The 21,071-nt window shown below is 48.0% G+C and overlaps 4 protein-coding genes and 1 pseudogene across 4 annotated transcripts; 1 reads left to right on the forward strand and 4 right to left on the reverse strand.

Annotated features, from left to right (window-relative positions):
• Positions 1-962: 962 nt before the first annotated feature.
• LOC117857773 (glucan endo-1,3-beta-glucosidase GII) lies at positions 963-2,670 on the reverse strand. Its single transcript, XM_034740629.2, has 2 exons — positions 2,510-2,670; positions 963-2,073 (listed from the first exon to the last, which is right to left on the reverse strand). The coding sequence occupies exons 1-2, from the start codon at positions 2,580-2,582 to the stop codon at positions 1,139-1,141; spliced, it is 1,008 nt and encodes a 335-aa protein (XP_034596520.1). The 5' UTR covers positions 2,583-2,670; the 3' UTR covers positions 963-1,138.
• Positions 2,671-3,976: 1,306 nt separating this feature from the next.
• Positions 3,977-9,408, reverse strand: LOC117857778 (uncharacterized; annotated as a pseudogene).
• LOC117857766 (1-aminocyclopropane-1-carboxylate oxidase homolog 1) lies at positions 4,787-6,089 on the forward strand. The gene has a single exon (XM_034740621.2). The coding sequence runs from the start codon at positions 4,787-4,789 to the stop codon at positions 5,900-5,902; it is 1,116 nt and encodes a 371-aa protein (XP_034596512.1). The 3' UTR covers positions 5,903-6,089.
• A 1,161-nt stretch (positions 9,409-10,569) lies between the features above and the next one.
• LOC117857772 (glucan endo-1,3-beta-glucosidase GII) lies at positions 10,570-11,702 on the reverse strand. Its single transcript, XM_034740628.2, has one exon. The coding sequence runs from the start codon at positions 11,677-11,679 to the stop codon at positions 10,771-10,773; it is 909 nt and encodes a 302-aa protein (XP_034596519.2). The 5' UTR covers positions 11,680-11,702; the 3' UTR covers positions 10,570-10,770.
• A 2,058-nt stretch (positions 11,703-13,760) lies between these two features.
• Positions 13,761-20,691, reverse strand: LOC117857777 (glucan endo-1,3-beta-glucosidase GIII). Its single transcript, XM_034740633.2, has 4 exons — positions 20,481-20,691; positions 19,444-20,369; positions 19,102-19,127; positions 13,761-14,823 (listed from the first exon to the last, which is right to left on the reverse strand). Exons 1-4 carry the CDS (start codon positions 20,551-20,553, stop codon positions 13,902-13,904), a joined length of 1,947 nt encoding a protein of 648 aa, XP_034596524.1. The 5' UTR covers positions 20,554-20,691; the 3' UTR covers positions 13,761-13,901.
• Between the last annotated feature and the right edge of the window lie 380 nt (positions 20,692-21,071).

The following is a 21,071-nucleotide window of genomic DNA, read 5'->3' on the forward strand; positions in this document are numbered from 1 at the left end:
TTTGTAACGTGACATTTCCTTGGTAATCAGTCTCTATTGCCATGATAGGTAATCTTTCCCTTTAATTTTCTTTCTCCTTGTTACGTTTACCTTTTCACTGGACTGATGGGCCGGTCCGTTTCTGTTACTCGCTATCATGATGACTGGTGGATAATAAATTTTATAACGAATTATGGATTGTCGTCTTTTTCTACCGTCGTCCCTCTTAGCTATGATGATGCGTAAAGTTGAAACCTCGAATTTGAAGGCAGAAGCAATGATTACATAAAATCTCGTACTAGTTACTCGCAAAAGGAAACAAAATGGTCGTCCTAGACTCCTAGTACATGCTGCAGATGAGTCGAGCAATCGACCTGTTTCGCAATTTTGTATAAAAAACAATCACAATTTTAATGTATTTTTCACATGTGACCTAGTATATCTCCTGCAAGCCGTCTCACAAAATTTGAGCTTATAAATTAACTCGTGCATGATGAAACAAAAAGAAGAAGAAATCTTAGCTAGTTTCGGTGTATGTTAGACCAATTAAAATAGTTATTTGCGGAAATCAATCAAAATTTTTGTTTTTTAAGAAATTCAAACTGAATTTTTTGTTGAGGAGTTAAGCAGTGGATATATTGTTGGACTCGTGTTGGGTTGGATGTTGTGCGCTTTCCTTTGCTTGCTTGGCGGCTGCAACTGCACGCAATTAGTGGCCGGTTTATGGTGAAGCGACCGGTGGTGGAGCTTGACGTCGGGCCGATCAGCCGAGCGACCGGCAATTCGGCGTGTGGTTTATGGTCGCAGAGAGAGACGTCAAAACGAATTCCTGCTGGTTTATCCACCACTAAGCTTCCAACCGTCGTTGTTGATAGTGGCCTAGTGGAAGAAAGCAGGTGAGATGTCAGCAGAAAGTGAAGCCCGATGGCACATTCTTCTTGGGCCGGTTCAGTCCAAACATTAACACATGAGCCTAGGAAAAATTGCAACAATCTTGTCCTTTATTCATACGTCATACGTGCACGTTGCACTTTTATTACCACTGCTTAATCATATCATTATTTAGAAGATGCATGCATCTCCCATCATCATCTTCATGCATAGCATAGCATAGCATAGCATGGGTTTATTGGTATCGATCGATCCGACATGCTACTTCTTACTGGAACCGGATCGAGTACACGGGCTGCTTGTTGGGGTAGAAGAGCCCGAAGTTCCTCTCCGTGGGATCCCCGCTCTTCTGGTTCTCGTTGAACATGGCGAAGATGAAGGTCTCCATCGCGCCGGACCTCTTGGGCGTGCCGCGCCCGACGTGGTCGATCAGCCCCTGGTTGTAGTTCCGCGCGTTCTCCACGCTCGCCCCGAACCCGCCGGCCGACGGCCACCCGCTCTCGGAGATGACGATCCTCACGTTGGGCGCCCCAGCCTTCTCCAGCGCCGCGACGGTGGCGTCCACCATGGCGTCGAACAGGTTCGTGTAGGTCAGCCCGTTGCCGCCGTCCCTCACCGTCGTGCCCGGCTGGAACGTCGCGTAGCCGAGGCTGATGTCCCGCGGGTTGCCCCGGTAGGCAAAGTAGGGGTACACGTTGGCCAGCAGCGGCGCGCCGGTGCTCGCCAGGTACCGGGCGATCTCCACCATGTAGCCCTGCGCGAACACGCCGCTGGACGGCGGGAAGGAGTTGGCGATGACGTTGGACTGCACCGACGTGGACACCTTGATGCTCCCGAGCCCCGCGGCGGCGAGGGCGGCGTTCAGGTTGCGCATCGCCGGGAGGATGCTCTGCGTGGCGCTGCCCGCGACCTCGTTCCCGACGGCGATGTACTTGATGTTCACGGCCGGGTAGTAGGGCCGCACGTTGTTCTGGACCCACGACGCCGCGCTGGAGGGGCTGGATGCGAGCTGGCCGAGGACGTCGTTGCCTGTGTCGAGGATGAGGGCCATGCCGGAGCCGCGCAGGGCGTCGAGGGCTTGCCTGTCCGGGAAGTAGATGCGCATCCCGTTGATGCCCCTGGACCTGTAGAGCTGCACCACGTCGCTCCGTGACGGGAGGTTGTTGCCCAGGACGCCGTAGCACACGCCGATGGATTGCACGGCTGCGGCGTTGACGATAAGATTATTCACACAAACTGTTAGCTGCATGTTGATGCCACTGTGTATGCCCTCGGTCTCAAATTAATATTCGTTTTAGCTTTTTTATAGGTACACCTAGATATAAGTACATACTTATATCTAGATATACAGTAAAAATGATGTATTTAGAAAAGTTAAAATGAAAAGATTTTGGGACGGAGGGAGTAAGTTATAGTACGTGTTGGGAATGAACTTATTAGTATGATGCAGCGCAAATCTTACAGCGACATGCGTGGATATGGTGAGTGCTTAATTAGTTTGTCTAATTATTAAACTCGAAAGGAATGAGGGGTACTTATAAATGTAAGACGTGCCAAAATGTAAACTAGCTAGTGAGCATATATCATTGTTAATCCATGCAGAACACAGAGATCAAGAGGAAGAATGCATGATCAGTACTTGTAGGAATGGAAGCAAATGCTCCAAGGATCAGAGCAACTGCAAGCATGGAAGCAACTTGCTGCCTCGCCATTGTTGAAACCCTCTGCTGGGCACTCCCAAATCTTTCTACGAGGGAGTTGCTCCGGCCTGATGAATGCTATGAACAAGCCATGCACCCCCAGCTCCTTTTATACAGCCAGGTTTCAGTTGCCAGCCCGGCCGGTACGTTTTCCGCGTCCATAGGTGCATTCATGTGGTGGAGCTGCGTTGCACCGTTTCGCCGCCCGGCCGGCCGGATTCATTTGACTCGTCTTCGTCTAGCCCCCCTAACCGCGTGACCGGAACAAGTTGCGTTGCATGGCGGTGTGTCACTCTCCGGCCAGCCTAACGCACTTCGTCATCCTCCGTCCATTTTCCACAGAAATAGCGGCCTCCCGGGGAGCTGTGAGGCTACAAGTCCACCAGTTGTGGCTACCAGCTGACTGCCTCCATCTAACCATCTGTTTCTTCTGCCTGTGCACCTGAGTGATCATGATGATGAGCGGAGCGTCGTCCCAGAACTTCTCCATGCAGCATGGAAATTCTTCTCCCACTCCGGTACACCGATCAGGTCGTCGCACGGCTCGCATGGCGGCTGTCACTCGATCTCCGGCCGAACACGTCGTCGATCTCCTCCGGCTATTTTCTTTCCACAGAAGAAAAATGGCGGCCGGCGCTGGAAAGTCCAGGGATCGTGGAGTGGAAGCCGGCCAGCCACCATTTTCATCAGTGTACTTGGCCAACGGCCAGGGCGTGTCCTGTGTGCTAGGCTGCTAGCTCTGTGCCCATCGAGTCATATTCTACCCTGTATTGCAGGGAAATTCTTCTCTCTCCCTGTGGTACACGGAATTATTTATCCACCTCGTATTATGTACTTATACGTGGTATGTGCACGGATTCGTAGAGACGTGCGGTTCATCTTGACGAGTATGCATACGTGGAATTTCAGTTCAGGTCTGGGGTGCTAACGGATTGGACCCCTGGTTTGTACCCTAGTGGAGTTATTTCTGTCTGTTGCTGAGTGCTGATTCTTCTCTTGTCAGAGCAGTAGCTGCAAGCTGGATCGTCATCCGGGTCGGAGCCGTGAAACCAGAGATCATTTTCACACGCTTCTTCTTGAATCTGAGGCACAATGTGTGTAGGTGCGTTTGGAGGTTATGGCGCCACCAAATGAACTGCCAGTAAGGACTACTTGAATTTCCAATCTCGTATCTGAACAAAGGCGCCATGAGCAGCAATAAAATATCTTGTTTCAATTAACTGGTCAGTTCTAGAGCTGCACTGCATTGACTTTATTTTTTGAAAACCTAAGCACAAATGGATGCTAGATCCAAGAAATTAAAAAGGCTGCTGGTTTGCAGCTGATTAGAGAGAAGCCAACTATGTCAAGTCAATCACATATTAACAATAATCAAATCAGGCTCCCGGCGCTAGTTATGCTCAGAGTTGAAGGAACAAACAAGCGCATCTGATTATCTCAAGACTGAAACTTAAAATCAACGAAATGGTGGCTTACAACCCCTGTGAAGCTTACAGCAAACAAAAGTTGACAGTAAACCACATTGTCAGAAAATTAAACCCTATTAATCGCTCGATCCAAATCAGGGGATGCTTTGCAAATAACTGATCCGGTATTTAACAAAAGTACCCCGACTTGGATCGCAACTATTAATCGCGAACCAAATCAGGGGTGCCTTTGCAAATATCCCGGGACTTCGCCGGAGCAACTCACGAGCTCGCGCCGCCGCCTGCGACCCCTGCTAGCCCCTGCCGTCGTGCGTCCCGTGCGAGTCTCCGCCGAGATTGAATCGCTAACCTAGCCGTCCCTCCAAATCTCCGCGCGGCCGCGCGCCGCTCACGGTCAAGTTCTTCCGGAGATGCTGCTGGCACGGCGGCGGTGCCGGCGCCTCGGGAATTGGGTGACCTGAGACGGTGACGAAGCTTCTATATACAGGTCGATGGGGCGGCGCGGCCTGACGGATCGGATTTTACGGATCCCATGGCGGCTGCCACTCTCTGAACAGGTCGTCCTCTTCCATTTTCCAGGAGAGCGACGGGCCGCCGGCCAGCCGAGAGGCGTTTTTGTCTTTGTTTTTGTCTCAGTTCATCTCGTTCATGGACGTAAACATGTACACGTCGTCGCCAATCGATCAAGCAATCTCTTCCGATCCTTTTTTTTTTGTTTGTTTCTATATACTCCTATGCGAATCCATCTAGCTCGAGCGACTACTGCACAAGGCCTTCAACGACACAAGAATGGCCTGCTCCGACCGCCTGAGCCAGCTCAAAGCCTTCGACGACACCAAGGCCGGCGTCAAGGGCCTCGTCGACGCGGGCGTCGCCGCCGTCCCGCCCATCTTCCACCACCCGCCCGACCCCCACGCCGCCCCAGTCCCGCCCATCTTCCACCACCCGCCCGACCCCCACGCCGCCCCTGCCTCTGCAATCCCGGTGGTGGACCTCGCTGCGGCAGCGAACGACAGGGCCGGCCTGGTGGCCCAGGTGAGGGCGGCCGCCGAGACCCTCGGCTTCTTCCAGGTGGTCAACCACGGCGTGCCCGCGGAGCTCCTGGCCGAGACGCTGGCGTCGGTGAAGCGGTTCAACGAGGAGCCCGCGGAGGCGAAGCGGCCCTACTACAGCAGGGACCCGGCGAGGCGCGTCAGGTACCAGAGCAACTTCGACCTCTTCCATGCGCCCGCGGCCAGCTGGCGCGACACGCTCTTCCTGGAGTTGCCCGCGCCGGAGGAGGAGATCCCGCCAGCGTGCAGGGGCGCCGTGCCGGAGTACGCGAGGGAGGCGCGGGGGCTGGGCGCCCGCCTCCTGGAGCTGCTGTCGGAGGCCCTGGGCCTCCACGCGAGGTATCTGGAGCACGACGCCGGCTGCCTGGACGGGGGCGGCGTGGCGGTGGGTTGCCACTACTACCCGCCGTGCCCGGAGCCGCACCTCACGCTGGGCACCGCCAAGCACTCGGACCCCAGCTTCCTGACGGTGCTGCTGCAGGACGGCGTGGGCGGCCTGCAGGTGCTCGTCGGGGGGCGCTGGGTGGACGTGCCCCCCGTGCCCGGCGCGCTCGTCGTCAACATCGGCGACCTGCTCCAGCTCGTGTCCAACGACAGGTTCAAGAGCGTGGAGCACCGGGTGGTGGCCACGAGTCCGGCCGCCGCCGCGCGGGTCTCGGCGGCCTGCTTCTTCAGGACGACCGGCGCCGCCGCGTCCACCAGGGCGTACGGGCCCATCACCACACTCACGCCGCCGCGGTACAGGAGCGTCACGATGGCGGAGTTCTTGGGCTACTACAAGGGCAAGGGCCTCGACGGCCGATCTGCGCTGGACCGCTTCAGGCTGCCATCATCTGATGATCCATGTATCTAATATTTCGTATCAGCAAGATCACAAAGAAAGCTGCCAAATTCCAAAACTAGCTACATCTATCAGAGAACTGGACTCATATTCTGATAGAGGCATGCTGTTCGCGCCACCAGATAAAGTGACATCAATTATATTCCTTTCACCTTCCAATTAAAAAGAGAAAAGAATAAAAATATACCTTATTTCCTCATTTAGTTTTACAAACAACAAACAGATTGACGGCGAAGTTAGAATGCTCACAGATTAGGAAGACACTGGTTCACTATGAATGTTTTCTTCCTTTCGCAACTGACTACTGAATAGCAAAGTTAGATGCTCACATATTTCAGGTTTTGGCCCCATTAAAAATATAAATCTCAGTTTACTAGATGTCTGTAACCAGCACAGGGTTGCTAAATGAAGCTGGCTGAAAAACATACATGAAAGCAGGTAAATATAGCAGCAACTTACTCCTTTCAACAGAGGGCATTTGTTTGTGGTCTTTGCCAACTTGTAGAACATCTGAAACACGGAAAACATCTCTCAAGAAGACGAAGTATATATACAAGAACAAACTCTTGAGGTAATGAATACTAATAATTAAATTAACATGAACTGTCAATTAACACTTTCAAATGGCAGCAAGTCATTCTACAGAGTACATGCATGAAGTTTGAGATAGCAGTGCTAGGACATGTGTTTGTACCTACAGATGGTCAAATTTAATGGAGCATAGCAGTAACACATTCAGTCATATCAGCACTAAATCTAGTGCCCACAACTTCAGATTCCAGATTTTCCAGTTGGTGGAAGAAAGCTCTTAGACTTGTTCCTAAGAATTTGAGTAAGGGGTTGAATTCCCTAATCATCTTGGTGGCTCGGAAAATCTGGAAACATAGAAACTCTCGTGTGTTTGATCAAGCAAGGCCTAGCATTCCAGTTTTGCTCCGGTCTGTAGCTGATGAATGTAGTCTGTGGGGGATGGCAGGAGCTTCTAAACTTCAAGAGCTCCTTGCTTGGTCGCTTTCCAGAGCTGTTTAGGCTGTGGTGTTTAGCTAGGTCGTTTTGGTGATAAGCTCCCTGTGGCAAGCCTGTGAGCTTTTGTTATGTGTGTGTGGTGTGAGTCCTGTACTTGGGTCCGGCTCTAACCGGTCCCTCTGTGCTTTTCCTTCTTAATGAAATGACACAAAGCTCTCCTGCATAGTTTGAAAAAAATTTATCACTACTAAATTCAGTGGAATGTGGCCACAAAACAGCCAAGATACATGGCTATAAACAGAAGGCACCTATGAGGGAACTTAGTGGCCGATCAATTGTTTCTTGTTGTCCTGCAAGCTCTTCAAGTTCAAATATGCAGTAGCAAATCTAGTAATGCCACTCCCTAACCAAGTCTTTACCGATGAACTTCCTCATCAGGTCCAACACCCTTGTATGAGCATAAAGAAACACATTCAAAGTCTTTGCTTGTGTTATTGTTTCATTAATTGATGGGAGCTTTCCAATGTCCTCCAGCATGAGATCAATGCAATGAGCTGCACAACCATTCCAAAATATGGAGGGCCTTTTTGCTTTCAATAAAGTAGCTGCTGTTTCATTCACTCTTGCATTGTCTATCACCACTTGAACTACATTTATCTCCCCAATGTCTTCTATACAATTGTCAACCAATTCAAAGATGTACTTCCCATCTTTCCTTACAGCTGAGCAGTAAACAGAATCAAGAAAACAGATACCATATGCACTGTGAACAACCAAATTCATGACCCCCTGCTTCTCTTGTCTGTCCAAGCATCTGTCATGACAGTCAGATAGTGCAACCATTGAGCTCCCAAGAGTCCTTGTGTCCCTTGAATCCATCCAGCACCCTCTTCTTCCTTTTCTGCAGGAATTTCCCACTCATCTCAAAAGGACTAGGCCCATTCAAGTTTCTACCAAAGTCACCAATGGCCTCAAGCATAAGGTCAAAGCTAGGAAGCAGTATGCTTTGTGGAATGCCTGCTTCATAGAAAAATCGGCAGATACACTCACATGCTCTATCCCTCTTTTCTTCTCTTTTCTCAGTTGATACCTTGGATTGAACCTTCTCAGCAAACCCCTTGCCCTTCCTTGCTTTTACAACGTCTTCTGGTGTTAGTTTGCAGAACTTGTCTATAGGGCCACTAGAACAACTTCTCCCTGACTTTAGCACAACAACAATATTGCGGCCACCATCACTTTCTTCTTCTCCCTCTGAATGACTCAAGTCCACTCTATCTGCCTCCACCTCCTTAGCCTTCTTTTTCTTGGCATCAGTACTCTTTGTCAACAAACTTAATCATCTGTTCCTTAACATCAGACGGAACTTTTTCGCATTTAAGCACATTGGACTTTGGCACTTTTCCAAGGTGATACTTGATACGAGTAATCCCACCGCTGCAAATCTTATCACAATAGTTGCACTTCAGTGAATGTTTCTTTTTTGGATCTGGCAGTGTACAATGCTTCCAAGCTGGGTCCGCTGAATCAACACATGCAGAACCTGTTTGTGCTGTAGAGGCTGAACTTGACAAGCCAATATCTACAAATTAGTGTACATAATGTTAATGTCACAGTCACAATAATCAAAATAAAAAATTGAGACATAACAAGCTGCCAAGCAAGTTAGCAAGTATTAACACAGGTGCACATCACCACTCTAGTAGATCACTCAACTCATACTCATACACTGTTTCAGACTTTCAGTGCTTCTGTTTAATATCAGAAAATGAGACAATTAAAGATTGACTGTATGAGACATAGGCAGCCATATAGCATTAGCAAAATAGCAACACTACAAGTCTGCAACACAGGTGCACATCACTGATTCACTACTAATCTGCAATATATCACTAGACTGAATGTCTGAATCACATGTTGGCATATTGCTAAAACATTCAGACTTTCATACTCTCAGTCTATCTCTATCACAAATTCACATTTCACTTCACACTTTCACAGTCAGTACACACTAGACACTACACAATGAGTCATTGACTGAACTTTATTACTGAAAATCTAAAATTGAAATGAAAAAAGACCAAATCATTGAATCAATAGAAGGGAGATTGTAGGCTTGTAGCACTTTCCTTGGCCGGCTGGCTCATCCTGATTTGGATCTGTGCTTGCAGGTGTTGCCTCGGACACTGTTGCCGCCTCTGGTGCTGCTGCTCTGTCGTGCAGTAGTGCAGCCACCTAGCCGGAGTCGAGTATGTTGTTGCAGGCTCAGGAGGAGCCAGCCGCCGCCGCCGCAGTTAGGGAAAGAGCAGCCCCCCTAGCTGAGACGCCAGGTCGGAGTACCCGCCGGTCGCAGGCACAAGCCACGGCGAAGGGGGGGCTCCGGAGATGCGCTCTCCGGCGAATTAGCCACCGTCGGCGACGGCCGACGAATGTTTGTACTGGAACGATGGGGAGAGGAGGATAATGTCGAGTGCAGAACGTGAACGTGAGGAGGACGGCGGCGGCAGCGGACGCCGATGAACCGGCGGCGGGCGTCGAGCCGCCCGAATCAGGGGTCCCTTTAAAAAATGTTCGATCCGGAAATTTTCAAATAAACCCCTAATCGGATCGCGATTAATAATAACGATCGAAATCAGGGGTCATTATACAAATATAGAATCCGTATTTTATAAAAAGATCCCTAAATCGGATCGCGATAAATAATCGCGATCCATATCAGGGGGCATTTTGAAAATATTTAATCCAATATTTTACAAAAGGGATCGCGACAATTAACCGCGATCCAAACCAGGGGTGCGTTCGCAAATATTCTGGGACTTCGCCGGAGCGACTCACGAGCCCGCGCCGCCGCCGCCGGCCACCTCTGCTAGCCCCCTGCCACCGTGCGTCGCGTGCGAGTCTCGGTCGAGATTCAATCGCCTACTCCTAGCCGTCCCTCTAGATCCCCGCGTGCGTCACTCATGATCCTAGCTCTTCTCCGGAGATGTTGCCGGCGCGGCGGCGCCGCCGCCTCGGGAGCTCGGTACCCTGAGACGGAGACGGACTATCTACATAGAGGATGGTGAGGTGGCTTGCGTTGTTGGCGTGGGCTGCCTGGAGCCGTGGACTGAGGGCATCTGGCGCCGGAGCGAGAGCAGGCAGCAGACTGGGCTCCGGCCGGTCGGTCTCGGCGACGGCAGACAGAAATTAAAGGGACACAAACTCGAGTCCTAGAGGCCGGAGCCCGCCCCGTGCACCTGTTCTTGGCGCTGGCGACCCTGTACCTCGTGCGCCGCCCCCGGCCGGTGTACCTCTTCGAGTACGCCTGCTTCCGCACCCACTCGGCCACGTTCCACGAGCACACGCGCCTCCTGCACGGTGCACTTGACCACGATGATGGATTGATGGCGCTGCTGCTGTCGTCTCCTTCACGGCGAGCATGCTGCCTCCGCCCGAGGAGGCAGAGCTTGTCGTCTTCTCGGCCATGCCGTGGATCTCGCGGCTAGCTCCTGTGCGCCATGCCGCCGCTCGACGCGGGCGCCGATCGCTCAATGCTGGCCGCCAACTGCGCGTTCCGCATGAGCGGCGCGCGAGGATGCGCGTTCCCAATGAAGATCTCAAGGGATGGGGATGCTTGCCGGCTCTTGACACATTGAACAAACACCGTGATCACCATTGGGGTGATCCCAAAAGGCACGAACATCTGATCAGCTTATAGTTAAGAGAACCATTGATGTCAACAAACTCAGCTTATAACCAAATGTTCAGATGGATGAGTTTTACATCACCAGTATGGAATGGAGATGTGCAGGATTGTCTGCATCTCTGAAAGTCCATGCGAATCATGGCAATATATTCGATGAACTATTTGTGCATCATCTTGCACCCTGCGCGCGGGGACACGCCAACGTAATCCGCCTCTACATGATAGACATTTCTCATCGGAAAGCGATGGGATAAACCGGAGATTTCTTTGGATAGAAGAGGCCAAAGTTCTTCTCCGTCGGCTCCCCCGGCTTCTGGTTCTCGTTGAACATGGCGAACACCAACGTCTCCAACGCCGCCCCGGGCTTCCTGGGCGTGCCATTCCCGACATGGTCGATCACGCCCTGGTTGTACGCCCGCGCGTTGTCCACGCTCGCCGCGAACCCGGCAGCGGACGGCCACCCGGTCTCCGCCACCACGACCCTGACGCCCGCCGCGCCGGCCTTCTCCAGCGCGGCGTACATGGCGTCCACCATGGCGTCGAACAGGTTCGTGTAACTCAGCCCGTTGCCGCGGTCTGACACCGTCGTGCCCGGCCGGAACGTCGCGTACTCGAGGCTGATGGCCCGCGGGTCGTCCTTGTAGGCGAAGTAGGGGAACACGTTGGCGAGCAGCGGCGCGCCGGTGGTCGCCAGGAACCTCGCGATGTCCGCCATGTAGGGCTGCGCGAACACACCGGCGGAGGGAGGGAACGAGTTGGTGATCACGTCGAGCCTCACGCACGTGGACACCTTGACGGCGGCAAGGCCGGCGGCCGCCAGGGCGCGTTCCAGGTTCCGCATGGCGGGGAGGATGCTATGCGCAGCCTCGCCGCCGACCTCGTTTCCGACGGCGATATACCTGATGTTCACGGCGGGGTAGTAGGGCTTGACGTTGGCCTGGACCCACGACGCGGCTGTGGGCTCGCTGGCGGCGAGGCCGGCGAGGTCCTCGTTGGCGACGCCGAGGATGAGCTCGATGCCCGACTCGCGTAGGGCGTGGAGGGCGTGGGCGTCGGGGGCGTAGATGCGCATGTTGTTGATGCCGAGGGACTTGTACAGCTGCACGACGTCGGTCGCCGGCGGGAGGTCGTCGCCGACCATGCCGTAGCAGACGCCGATGGACTGCACACCTGAGCCGCGTACGTGCTGATCAGTAACCACAATTGACATGAGGCCATTGCTGATAGAAGGATATGCAACATCCCATGGATTGACTTGTATAGCTATTAGCTAAGACATTTATGATTCTTCTATTATGTACTACGTTATATGAAATCTCTGTTTATACATGTGGATGTCCTATAGCCCAAAAAAACCATCAAACCCCTCCCTCGTGGATGGCTAAAACTGTATGCAATCGAGTCGAGATATAAAATAAAGAACAAAAATTCCTGCTTTCATCTGTCACTCTCTTTGATTTGTTCACTGCGTTCTTCCATCATTCCATGCCACTGTATTTCAATCATGAATTTTATCCCTACCTTTCTAATAGGGTTCTGCATCAAAGGTAATTTGGTCACGTACCCGTAGGAGCCAAACTGAAGAACCCAAAAAGCAAGGCGAATGCAAGCAACAAAGGAGGTATGTGCATAACCAGCATCTTGCGAACCGGCCTTAAACAGACGATCGACCAGTCTGACACAGTCGCGCCTGGTTTTATAGTGATGTGTATACACATGCTTGACAGCTAGGAAGTAGGAGGTAAGCACTGATGGGTGGATAGCCAACATGCATCTTGTGGATTTTTATGCGCATGTTTTATTCAAAGGTCGAGATAAAAAGATTATATGCCTTCATCTTAAAAGGAAATCCATGTGGATTGCATCTTTGCAAGTATACTTAAGAGACATGATGCTCATATCACAAATGGTGCATTTTTCAAGAACAGATGCACATTATTTATAGAGGATAGTCTTTTTATATGTATGACCATCATATCTTTTATCGCAAAAATCCTTGTCTGCACAAAAATCCTATGTAGATGCTATCTTTTATCACAAAAATCCTTGTCTACGAGTTTAAAGAAAAGGGACGCAATTGTCTATCATTGTTAAGAATAGAGGCAAAAACGATATATGTGCTCATGGGCAAAAGTACAGTTTCGGGCAATATATCCTTGTACTCAATATTCCACCCAAGCCGGCTAGAGTTTCTTAGGAGGATTTTGTTCCATGACTGTGTACTAGTTAATTAGCTGGTGGGCCAAGCCAATCCCTCCATTTCCTCCTTGCTCATCCCTCCCCTCCCTTCAATTTAGGAGGAAAAAAAATTGCACGTGAAGGTATGTTTTTACACAAATTTTGGATTTTCAAGTTTCAATGCAAAATTTCAACACTAGAAATGTCAATTAGAAAACTAATTAAGGTTAGGGAAAAAACCTGCCCACCTTCGTTTGTAAAGGCAGCAGCCCGGCATGATATCATCGGCCAATTTTGGTGTGAGAGCCTACAGATCACGGGGCTCGGTGAGTTCCTCTTTAATTTAAGCGCAGGATGACGTTGAGCTTGATGGATCATGTAGTCATGCAAACTCGGTGAAGGAGCAAGTACAAGGGTGAGGGAGACGTGCGAATGAGGGAGGACTGCCAAGAAGAGAATGTGTGTGCCTTTTGAAGACACTAGAAAAAATGAAATATAACGTGTTCGGTACGATGTCCGTAGCTAGAAAGTTCTTTCAACTTTTTGGCCGCCCACCCATCTATAGGGATATAATAATCTATGTGTTAGCAGGTGTGCTCGAAGCTCTTGGATGGCATGCCTACTATCCCTACTGACCTTCCTTTTTAATATATGCGGGATCCAAGCAAAAAAGTTTTTTTAACACCTTACGTATAAAACCTAGTCGTACATGTTTCTTAGGCGAACTTATTTAGACAAGCTTCTTCAAAAAGTTATTTTTGAAGTTTTTTCCCTTAAAACTTATGTGAAGATGTTGTCTTGAAAACTTTTATTGGTAAATTTTTTGAAAAAAGTTTTCAATAATTAGTGTGGCTCCACGAATAATATCCTATGTAGTATTGTTGTAGCATTGAAAGTCGCTAATATATGACCCTTTTCTCTATGGGCCCACATCTCAATGATGGTAAATGAGAGTGCAATACTACATTGTTGTCTTTCGACGCAAGTATTGTAGCAAATTTGTCCTTTTAAGCGATAGGAGGCGAGCCTCTACTGATTATATATTAATTTGAAAAACGTTACAAGAGTACACATCAAGAGACAAAGAACGAGACAAAACATGTCTGGCAGTAAATTTGTTGGAGAAGTAATAGGCATAGTACTATAACGTTTTTTTATTGAAACAACGCAAGTAACACTCGTGCATCATCGGAAAATGATGGGATACACCGGAGACTTGTTAGGATAGAAGAGCCCGAAGTTCTGCTCCGTCAGTTCCCCCGGCTTCTGGTTCTCGTTGAACATGGCGAACACGAAGGTCTCCAACGCCCCGGGCCTCTTGGGCGTGCCCTGGGCGGCATGGTCGATCAGGTTCTGGACGTACGTCCGAGCGTTCTCCACGCTCGCCGCCGTCCCACCCGCCGACGGCCACCCGCTCTCCGACACGACGACCCTCACGCTCGCCGCGCCGGCCTTCTCCAGCGCCGCGACGACGGCGTCCACCATGGCGTCGAAGAGGTTCGTGTACACCAGCCCGTTGCCGCCGTCCCTCACCGTCGTGCCCGGCAAGAAGAGCGCGTAGTTGAGGCTGATGTCTCCGGGGCTGCCCCTGTAGGCAAAGTAGGGGTACACGTTGGCGAGCAGCGGCGCACCGGCGCCGGCCAGGAACTGCGCGATGTCCACCATGTACGGCTGCGCGAACACGCCGGCGGAGGGGGGAAAGGTGTTGGTGACCACGTCGAGCCTCACGCACGTGGACACCTTGATGGCGGCGAGGCCGGCGGCGGCCAGGGCGGCTTGCAGGTTCCGCATGGCCGGGAGGATGCTCTGGGCGGCGCCGTCCGAGACCTCGTTGCCGACGGCGATGTACAGGATGTTCACGGCGGGGTAGTAGGGCCTGACGTTGGTCTGGACCCAGGACGCGGCGCACGATTGGCAGCCGGCGAGGCCGACGATGTCTTGGTTGACGACGCCGAGGATGAGGCCGATGCCGGAGCCGCTCAGGGCCTCCATGACATGGCTGTCGGGGAAGTAGATGCGCATGTTCCTGATGCCGCTGGACTTGTAGAGCTGCACGACCTCGCCTGGCGGCGGGAGGTTGTTGGCTATCATGCCATAGCACACGCCACTGGACTGCACACCTGCACCGCGTAGTGACTGATTAAACATAAGAAGAAAATAGTACATTCCTGGCTATGCACCTAGACAGTAGTCCAGGTGCTTATTTTGGAATGGAAGGGTAACCATTTTAAAAAATATATGCAATCATAGACTTATTAAGTAGATAGATTTTGTAAGAACAAATGCGCAGGAAAAAAATCTTCGCATTTGCACCCTTCAGACCTACACGAGCGGTCTAGTTGTTTTTAGGAACTTATGTCATCATTTTTTCTTATTTATTCTTATGCCCAGTACATGTATGAAATGGCATATAACTTTCATGCACTTGCCTAACATGAAACCAAATTAAATTAAATAAGGAAATGGGAAAAAAATCAAGATATACTACAGCACTGGAAAAGGATATCCTGATGTGGCAAGTGTCATGCACAACTAGTTGTGTTTACTTGTAATTCGGTTATGATAACCTTGTCTACATCTAGGATAAAAGCCCTTTAAAAAGAAACTAAAATAGATTTTCAAATTCGATTCGATTATGACGACCTTGAATAAATCTAGGATAAAAGCCATTTTAACAAAAATAAGATAGAATTCCAAAGTCAAAGAATAGTGCTCTAGTTCTTCAATCACAAAACATGAGATTCAAAAAACATGAATACATGCTGCGCCCGAAAAAAAAAATCTTTTTTCCAAAGGAGTAAAACACAACAATAGAGCACGAGGACTGTATTCAAAATGAAACGAAGTTAGTACTTCGGTTTAATGAAGCAATCCAAATTCCAACCACATACCTGTAAGAAGGGAGGCCAAAACTCCAATAGCCATTGCCCCTGCAAGCATAGCAGCAGAGCCCTGCATAATCCCCATCTTGTAGCCCAAGACTGAAAAGGGAGGCCAAAACTCCAATAACTAGCAGCAGAACTATGAACCTGGTTACCTAGAAGGCTAGAACATGTATGCAATCTGCAATGAACGCACCAGGGTGACCTTATTTTTTATACTCGTTCTACCACCTTGGGTTGGTGGCGGGGATTATTAATTTCCTTTAATGTGCGGCAGAGCATGTGTGATTGTTTTTCAAAGAAAAAAACGCGTCTTCAATGTGCACAGAAATCAAATTGGATTAGGATATCTTTTTTTTTTCTCACGATGGTAAAATTTATTTTACAGTCTTTTGACACCCTTTTTTTTTCTCATTTAAATGTAAATACTGGCAAAGTCTGGCATGTTTCACTTCAAAAGATTTGTCATTTCAAAAAGGAGAAAATTGGCCCCATAAGGCTGGAAATACTGCAGTTCTGATTCGTGCCACCTCACAAAACTTGCCATTTCGGAAGAGAAATAGGTCTGGAATTGTGAGGTTTGGATACGCGTACCACATGCGACATTAAAACTTGCCATTTCGGAAGAGAAATAGGGCTGGAATTGCGAGGTTTTGATATCTGCCACCTCGAAATTTTAAATAATGAGACTCCAAAAGAGAAAACTTGACATTGAACAGCTTTCTGGAGCTTGTAGCACAGGATGCTATGTGCCACCTCAAAACTTGCCGATCTGTATGCTGCAATTCAAAAGAGAATTTCGACTCCAAAATATTTGATTTGGTCAATCTGATAGATGCCACTTTAATGTGTTCCCAATCTGGAGAATGCCAATATTAGCCATTTTATTTCAAGTGATATTATTAGAGAAGATAAGAGAAAAATCTTACTATTACTAATTGTGGACGCTCCTTTTGAAGCTTAGAATGCCAATATTAGCCATTTTATTTCAAGTGACATTATTAGAGAAGATAAGAGAAAAATCTTACTATTACTAATTGTGGACGGTCCTTTTGAAGCTTTCAGGTGAAGCCACCTAGGATTCCTAGGTGGACACTCTAGAAGAAAAAAATAAATCCTAGAAATTCTCACAAAAAGCTATATATAAATTACCCACATCTGCCATTATATAAAATAAGCTAAAGTAACCCCCTAATCTTCATCAAAATTACCCACTTATGCCATTATAAATAATATTTAAAATAACCCCCTAATTTGCAACCGAATTGCCCACCACTATTACTTAAAAACTTAAAGTAACATGTTAAATTTGCATCTATATTATCCACACATGCCATTATTAAAAATAACATGATAACCCTACATTTGAATCAAATAATCTTAATTAAAAATATACAATAATATATGATTCTAAATCGTCTATATCTTGCACTATTGGTATATGATATAATAATTAAGGTCTATACGCATGATGTGTGATACCATTTATAAAGATATAGAGGAAGTGATGAGAATATAGATTTCTGTGTTAAAATTGTATCACAAACTTAGGGTTCATTAAACAAATTCAAGTGCATACCTGCGATGCAAAGTGAAAAGTTAAAGATTATAAATATGGATGAAAATATTATAGAGTAATTACTAACTAAAATCTATCACAATTGGATGAAGATAATAAGTATATATCTATATAAGTATTGTGTTCGAATATTTAACAAATGAGAGGTAGCTTATGGTAATATTTTTTAGCAATGTAGTCCCATTTGTTTCCATTGCAGACTCTGCATTAGTTCCCACGAGACAAGCTAGAAAAAAGAGACAAATTCTCATAAAAATCAAAAACATCAAACACCAATCCTATAAACTCTAATAATCATAGCCATTGATCTATTATATTTTCTAAAAAGTTACCCACCACTATTATTGTGAAAATATTAAAAAATAAGCTCTAAAGCTATATCTAAATTACTGAGCTTAGCTATTATAAAAAATAATCTAAAGTAACCCCATAATCTTCATCCAATTTACTAATACATATTATTATAAAGCATAACTTAAAATGTCATTCTAAAATTTTATCTATACTACCCACGTATGTTGTTATTAAAAATAACCTAAATTAAACATCTAAATCTTAATCTAATTATCTTCATGTGCATCATACGAAAATATCAAAAAGTAAACTAATATATAATTCTAAATTACCTATTTATGTCATTGTTAATATAAAAATACTAAATTAAAGTATATACACATGATGAGTGTCACCATTTAGACCATTTATACATGTATGTGAGGAATCGATGAAAAATATTTATTTGTATGCTAAACATAATGTATGGAGGATTGGAGGTGCGATACAAAATGGAAAAAGTATGAATATGGATGAAAAAGTGCATAGAGTAATTATTAATTAAAAATCAATCACAACTGGATAAAAATAGGTTATATAGTATTATGTTGACGTATTGAAAAATCACAACTGGATAAAAATAGGTTATATAGTATTATGTTGATGTATTGAAAAAATGAGAGAGTAGTAGGTAATCAATTTTGATTATTAGCGTTTAATTTCTAAATAATTTTTAAATACAATAGCTTCTAAAAATATTAGCCCGTGCGGGAGCACGGGTTGATGGACTATTATATATAAATCACCAAAACCAATTCTACCACTTCTAGTCGAAGCAATTGTCACAAGAAAGAAGGAAAGAAACAAGGGTCGTGGAAATAGAGGCCAATGCAATACTCTGCGCCGACCAACGCTCAAACGTGATCCAGCCAACCAAGCCTCTGATCGTTCCTCTCAATGCAATATTTTAAAGAATGGTTTGAATGTGCAGTTCTATAGTAATAGAAGATTTTAAAAGATGTTCTTGGTACAATGGTCATTTTCAAATTTCTTTGAGCTAGCCAACCAATGCAAGCATCTGCTTTTGTCCTCGGCACAATCATTATTTTCAAATTTCTCGCTATCCTTTACACTTGAAAATCGTTATTTTAATAGTCATGGCATCGAGGAGCAAATAACCACAATTTTCAATGGTGTTCACTAGCAAAGACTACATTATATTGGAGTATTATTATCCACTAGCAAATACTAACATTGAAGGGTGCCCTCCAGCAAATTTACCCATTACACCAGTGTGATAATTCTAATACGCAAGAGAATATTATTCCATTCTTGCACACAAAAGTGTGCTAACTACTTGTCAGTTGTTCTTGCGTGCAGTGTAGAAATCAGCACACCTTAATTGTACCCATGGGTCATGTTCAAAATAATGTCTTAAACTTGACTTGGACAGGGTCAAGATATTGCAACAGTACTAATGACTACTAGATCTTCAGATAAGTCCAGGTCCTCGAGCCTGTTTCCGTGTGGAGTTCTGCACCAGAAGAATATGTGATAGCCTGATAGTTTATAGACATGCACTTTGTTGATGGACTGGTGCTGACTCCGAGTCAGCGAACTGTATTTCTTTGGCTAGTGCTTTACTGGGTACAACCATTTGTTGTGAGGTCTCGGATACTTCGCCAATTTGGTCCTTTGGGTTCTGTAACTTTTCCAAGTTCCCGGGACAAACGTAAACTTGTAGCCAAACTTCAATTTGGCTCATCATATCAACATAAAAGGCAATTTAGCAAGCATCAGGTCTAGGTCATTCACACAAAAATTATATCCTTCTTCGTGTACATTATTCACTTGTTCATTTTGTTATTTCTCTGGTTACAAAGATGACAGACGAAATTTATTTATATGCAGTAGGATTCGTGTATGTTCTAAATAAATATTCATAGAAATCCGACTTATTTTCATGCGATTTTTTTTGGAGCAATTTTCATGCGAAATTAATAGGGTAGACTGGTGTCTTGTCCGGGTTGAAGAGCCCAAACTTCTTCTCCGTGGGATCCCCGTCCTTGTTGTCCTCGTTGAACATGGCGAACACGTACACCTCCATCGGGCCCGGCTTCCTCGGCGTGCCCTTGCCGGCGTGGTTGATCAGGTTCTGGTTGTACGTTCTCGCGTTGTCCACGGTGGCGCCCCTCCCGTCGGCCGACGGCCACCCGCTCTCCGACACCACGACGTCGACGCCGCCGCCGCCTACCTTGTCCAGCGCGGCGTGGACGGCGTCCACCATCGCGTCGAAGAGGTTCGTGTAGGTGAGCCCGTTGGGGTCGCCCACCGTCGTCGAGCTCGGCTCGAACAGCGCGTAGTTGAGGTCGATGTTCTGGTTGTCCTTGTAGGCGAAGTAGGGGTACACGTTGGCGAGCAGCGGCGCGCCGTTGCCGGCGAGGAACTGCACGATCGGCGACATCACGGAGGGGTCCTTGAACGCGCCGTTGGACGGCGGCGAGGAGTTGATGATCGCGTCCATCTTCACCGCCGTGGACACCTTGATGCTGCCGGCGAGGTTGGCCGACGTGAGGGCGTCGTGGACGTTCTTCATGGCCTGGAGGACCGAGGCCGCCCCGTCGACCTCGTTTCCGACGACGACGTACCGGATGCTGACGTCCGGGTAGTAGGCCTGCACGTTGTCCTTCACCCAGGACGCGGCGGCGGCGGGGTCGTTGGCGAGGTCGCCGACCTTGTCGTTGCCGACGTCGAGGGCGAGGCTGATGCCCGAGCCGCGCAGGGCGTTGAGGACCTCCTGGTCGGCGAAGTAGAAGCGCATGTTGGCGATGCCGTTGGACTTGTAGAGCTGCACGACGTCGCTCTTCGACGGGAGGCCGCTGCCGATCACGCCGTAGCACACGCCAATGGCTCGCACACCTGCACGCACGCAGGAAAAAAAAAACACCATGCATTGGTTCAGTGAATCTCTTGAGGTGTTCCCTCTACGCTATATGCATATGGTTCATCGGAGCTCATGAGGATGGATACTTGTAGCGGTGGCGGCGAATGCCGTAACGACCAATGCTGCCGCGAGCACCGGGGCAACGCCTCGCTTGGCCATCTTCCTCGACGCCGGCGAGTATTCAGAGGTCGCCCTTGCAGTGGATGCTCATCACAACGCAACCCTGACCGTATTTATAGACGCACATGGCTGCCTGGTTGATGGCTGGAACGCGGAATTTTTCAGCACCGGCGCATCAGACTGCTGACCAGAATTAGCTTCTGTGCAATTTAGCCGCGAAGACCGGACATGGTCAGCTGATCGAAGAAAATCTCGCCATCTTGCGTACGCTTAGAACAGATTGCTCTTTTTTTTTTTTGTGGCGCACACATGGCCACCAAAGCAAGCTTCGCTGTTCAAATTTTGCAGCCTCGGCGAGAGTGGACAGGGACGCAAGAGTGCAAGTACAGAGAGGGCGCAGACTTGGAAGACCTCTACAGACAGACTCTCTGCTCCCAAGTTTTCCAATGCCAACCGTGTCATGCATGGAAAAAAATCAATGAGCTCAGCGAGTCTTGTACGCCAGTTCTTGTGGACAACACACGTATGCATGCAAAGTTTGGAATTCCAAGCTCTCA

This window comes from Setaria viridis, chromosome 5 (assembly GCF_005286985.2).
Source record: "Setaria viridis chromosome 5, Setaria_viridis_v4.0, whole genome shotgun sequence".
NCBI classification, from domain to species: domain Eukaryota; kingdom Viridiplantae; phylum Streptophyta; class Magnoliopsida; order Poales; family Poaceae; genus Setaria; species Setaria viridis.

Coding starts and splice junctions, on each gene's coding strand:
- LOC117857773 (XM_034740629.2), bottom strand. CDS start 2,582: ATGGCGAGGCAGCAAGTTGCTTCCATGCTTGCAGTTGCTCTGATCCTT. Junction 2,074..2,509: donor ATTTGCTTCCATTCCTACAA/GTACTGATCATG, acceptor TCAACGCCGCAG/CCGTGCAATCCATCGGCGTG.
- LOC117857766 (XM_034740621.2), top strand. CDS start 4,787: ATGGCCTGCTCCGACCGCCTGAGCCAGCTCAAAGCCTTCGACGACACC.
- LOC117857772 (XM_034740628.2), bottom strand. CDS start 11,679: ATGGTCGGCGACGACCTCCCGCCGGCGACCGACGTCGTGCAGCTGTAC.
- LOC117857777 (XM_034740633.2), bottom strand. CDS start 20,553: ATGGCCAAGCGAGGCGTTGCCCCGGTGCTCGCGGCAGCATTGGTCGTT. Junction 19,128..19,443: donor CAGTCTACCCTATTAATTTC/GCATGAAAATTG, acceptor AAATTGGCGAAG/TATCCGAGACCTCACAACAA. Junction 14,824..19,101: donor AGACCTCACAACAAATGGTT/GTACCCAGTAAA, acceptor TGTGCAGTCCAG/TGGCGTGTGCTATGGCATGA.